A 1694-nucleotide genomic window follows, 5' to 3' on the forward strand; every position below is an offset into this window, starting at 1 on the left:
CGCCAGGAAGGACAGCGCTAAAGTGACTTGGGACTGTAGCCAGGTATTTTATTGTAATAATTGGGCTAATGAAATATTGTACTAGTTTGTTCATGTAGAGGGTCAATAATAATTATTAAAATCTAAATTGGCAATAATTGTTGTTCCGCAATTATTTGTTTTCGAGGCGGTAGTATTCTTGTTCGGTCCTACATGTAATAGATAACCTATCGCTACCGACAGAAATCAGAAACTCAAGACCTCAAACAAAATGGCGGGTCAAGGGTCCTTGCCGCCATCGACTTCGTATTGGACAGTCATGGTAGTATCTATCCATCAACGTTCCGCCTCGCTATCGCAGGAGCTGGCTGTGACTCAAACGGTAGCCAGTAAAAAGGTGTGTTTTCTACTTTCTTCATCGCGCAGTGTAACATCAGCCAACGTCACTCTCGGCAGTGTTTATTGTCCATTTACAGCAGACAGCGAAGCTCCATTAACTATCGTCTCAAGCACGGACGGTGGCAACACTGCCTTCTTACCAAGTGACGACGTTACTGGCACTTCAGGGGCTGCCCAGTTCAGCCACGCCTTGATGACAAAGATCACGTGTTCACACGCCACAATTAACGCAGACCGTTGAAGTTCAGTCCACGACGGCAGCAACTCGTCCAGTTCGTACGTCCAGACTAGCGCGCAGTTAACAACGACAGCTACACCGGCAAAGCTCACCAGGCACTTTCTCTCCAAAGCCCAATTTTCCTTGGGGGTGGTGGGGGAAATTGGGCCCCTGAAAATTCTGTGTTGAATTCACAAGATTTCCCCCGGGGGCGAAATGAACTCTCCAACGTATTATTCCAACCCGCGAAAGCCGCCGCCAACGGAACACTGGGCTATACAGAGTCACGTACCCGAACTGCACCATGAGCTCCTTATAGTCAGCAAATGTATCACGATACGTTGCCTGTCGCTTCTGCATAAGAACTCGCGCCAGTCGTTGCTCTGTCGCCGCTTTAGCCACGTCGACTCGCTCACGCTTGGCTCGAAGCGTCGAGTGCTGACGCTGGATCCCTACAACTGCCTCGCTCTGAAGACTCTGAAAGACTCTGTTGACGACGCCGTTTATTCTCCGCTGTGAGCACTTGACCGCCCACCGAGACAGCGAGTGGCAGACCTACTTCCTTGAAATTATCGATCAGCTGTGTCGCTACCAGTAGAATCCACAGACGCTCACGAACATGATCCAGTCGTCGCACATAGAAAGCGAGAAACCAGAGCGATGCGTTGCTATTGACGAGATGAAACGGCATGCGTTTAGCCACCAAATGTGCTTCGTGTTCATCCAGTGTACGGTAATTCTCGAATTCCGTGAGTTTGCGCGCCAATAACTGATACAAATTGTCCATCACGTGGATGATCACGGCGTTTATGACGCTTGGACCATGTGATACAAAGGCGCACGTCACGGTATCGTAGCTGGGTACCCAGTTTTCCGCTACATAAGGTCCCTGGGTGCAGCTACCCTTGTAGCTCGCTCGAAGCCGTTCCGAAAATACGTGTAGCCCGACAACGTACCCTACTACTAAACAGCACATGGACACTAATAACGGGACAGCTAGAAGTTGCCGCAGAAGACGCTTATGATGTGGATAGTCGAAACAGCGTACCCCAGTCACGGGGTCTTGCATCCACTCGCCTTTGAACTGTACCCTCGTCGT

General features: G+C 49.9%; 1 protein-coding gene across 1 annotated transcript in view; it reads right to left on the minus strand.

The window, feature by feature from the left end:
• Positions 1-438: 438 nt before the first annotated feature.
• Positions 439-1694, minus strand: part of PITG_07377 (anoctamin-like protein) — a gene marked incomplete at both ends in the record, with an annotated part of 2508 nt that continues 1252 nt past the window's right edge. Inside the window, 4 exons of the mRNA XM_002904364.1 lie at positions 439-567; positions 667-714; positions 839-1047; positions 1091-1679. Coding sequence (XP_002904410.1) covers positions 439-567; positions 667-714; positions 839-1047; positions 1091-1679 — 975 coding nt within the window. The remainder of the gene's footprint in view (positions 568-666; positions 715-838; positions 1048-1090; positions 1680-1694) is intronic.

Source organism: Phytophthora infestans, genomic scaffold (genome assembly GCF_000142945.1).
Source record: "Phytophthora infestans T30-4 supercont1.11 genomic scaffold, whole genome shotgun sequence".
Taxonomy (NCBI): domain Eukaryota; phylum Oomycota; class Peronosporomycetes; order Peronosporales; family Peronosporaceae; genus Phytophthora; species Phytophthora infestans.